Source organism: Triticum aestivum, chromosome 1B, assembly GCF_018294505.1.
Source record: "Triticum aestivum cultivar Chinese Spring chromosome 1B, IWGSC CS RefSeq v2.1, whole genome shotgun sequence".
Classification (NCBI taxonomy): domain Eukaryota; kingdom Viridiplantae; phylum Streptophyta; class Magnoliopsida; order Poales; family Poaceae; genus Triticum; species Triticum aestivum.
In genome coordinates, this window is record NC_057795.1 from 498,490,961 (window position 1) to 498,493,114 (window position 2,154).

Genomic DNA, 2,154 nt, shown 5'->3' on the forward strand with positions numbered 1-2,154 from the left:
ATGTTACAAAAAAAATAGTTACAATGAGTTTGTGTAGTTAGGCTTGTACTGCATGCCATTTCTTTATTTTAAGAAAATGATACACATATATAGATTTGGATGGATTCTTTCCGGTGGAGTACTTTGAATGGCTATTAGTTTTCCCACGCATGGTACCTGATTCAAATTACTGTCTTTTATCGAGCCATTACTCGTAGTCCTGCTCAGAATGACGAGTACAGTGAATCAGTGACTAGTAGCAGCAATCCATCAGACACCTCAGAGTTCAGAGAATGACATACCCAATGCCAGCAAGGCATTCAGGAAAAATGTTTGACGTGTTGGCCAGGCTTGAGGATTATCATCACAGACTAGCTTAACTATTGATCAGAATATTCAAATTACACTCCAGTTTCCAATCGGGAAAATGGAAGTTATGATCTACTTTTATTTGTTCAGGAGAAGAAAATGGGCTGAGATTGGATGGCAAAAGCATTCAGAGTTTGCAGGCTTTGCTTGACAGAATCATGACAGGCAAGGCATACATTTGCTAAATATCATAGTACTCCCTCTACAAACTAATAAGATCTTTTAGATACTACTCCCTCCGTTCCTAAATATTTGTTTTTCTATACATTTCAAATGACTATCACATACGGATGTATGTAGACATATTTTAGAGTGTAGATTCACTTATTTTGCTTTGTATGTAGTCACTTGTTGAAATCTCTAGAAAGACAAATATTTAGGAACGGAGGGAGTACTTCATTTTGAACAGGTGTTAGAGAATATCATGGTTCAGGAATACTGCAAGGCCGTCACTGAGAAATACAACAGTGGATTAGGGATCAGAAGACACCACAGAAGAATTTTATGAACCCAATAGGCATCAAGATGTGTTTACTGATATTTTGGCTACCGAATTTTAACAATGAACAGACAGGAGTAACAAGATGTTAAGATTCAGAAACACACAAAGGTGTCATGCAATTGGTTTGGGGCTTTCAGTTGACAATCCAGAGTGTCAGTAATCCAACTTCCAATATAAATTTGGGGCAAGATCACGTAGACAAACAATTAGTCACACAGAGCAAACAATTAAGAACAGATAGCCAACTTTTCATTGCTGATGGTAACAAGATGGTTACATCAGGCACAGCACAAGAACACAACACAGCCACCATGGCACAAACGAGGAATCCTACTACCACGACACCAGGTTTCCACCACGCAACACAGGTTCAGAAGCTAACATTCTCTACACCTCCGAAGAAGCTCGACACGCTCTAGGCCCTCTCACCACGGATGCGGCGAGCGAGCTGGATGTCCTTGGGCATGATGGTGACGCGCTTGGCGTGGATGGCGCAAAGGTTGGTGTCCTCGAAGAGCCCGACGAGGTAGGACTCGGCGGCCTCCTGCAGCGCGGAGACGGCGGAGCTCTGGAAGCGGAGGTCGGTCTTGAAGTCCTGCGCGATCTCCCTCACCAGGCGCTGGAAGGGGAGCTTGCGGATGAGCAGCTCGGTGCTCTTCTGGTACTTGCGGATCTCGCGGAGCGCGACGGTGCCGGGGCGGAAGCGGTGGGGCTTCTTCACGCCGCCGGTGGCCGGGGCGGACTTGCGCGCCGCCTTGGTCGCCAGCTGCTTCCGCGGCGCCTTGCCGCCGGTGGACTTCCTCGCCGTCTGCTTCGTGCGGGCCATCGGGAAGGGAGGGTGGGGCGGAGAGAGGGAGTTCTTGGGGGATCTGGGAATGGAAGGGATTGGTGTGAGGAGAACGACGGGCAGCCGGGAGGATTATAGGCGGCGGGTGACTGCGAAATGTTTGGGTCGCGAAGGTGGGTGTCGAGCGTTGGATTCATAGGTAGCGGACGGTGAGGATACGGCCTCGGGTGAGGCACGCGGATCGTGGGGGGGCGATCCGCGGCGTGGTGCTTCCTGCAGCCTGATTGGTTGCAGTTGCGAGTGGGCTGTGGCTGGGACGCTGGGTGGCCCTTTGCTTGGGCCTAGCGTGCCAGGGATTGACATACGTTCTTCTTCTCCTTCAGAAGTTTTCAGCTTATACAGTATATTTAAAAAAAAGAGGCAATTTTAAGCTTATACTGCAGGGTGTTGATGTCTTTCCTTTTTTAAATGAACCTTTTTAGCCAAGAAGATATCATTCCTTCTCTTTCCCACAGAA

The 2,154-nt window shown here is 47.8% G+C and overlaps 1 protein-coding gene across 1 annotated transcript; it reads right to left on the reverse strand.

Annotated features, from left to right (window-relative positions):
- Nucleotides 1–1,077: 1,077 nt before the first annotated feature.
- LOC123134870 (histone H3.2) lies at nt 1,078–1,743 on the reverse strand. Its single transcript, XM_044554028.1, has one exon. It carries the CDS (start codon nt 1,674–1,676, stop codon nt 1,266–1,268), a length of 411 nt encoding a protein of 136 aa, XP_044409963.1. The 5' UTR covers nt 1,677–1,743; the 3' UTR covers nt 1,078–1,265.
- Nucleotides 1,744–2,154: the final 411 nt, after the last annotated feature.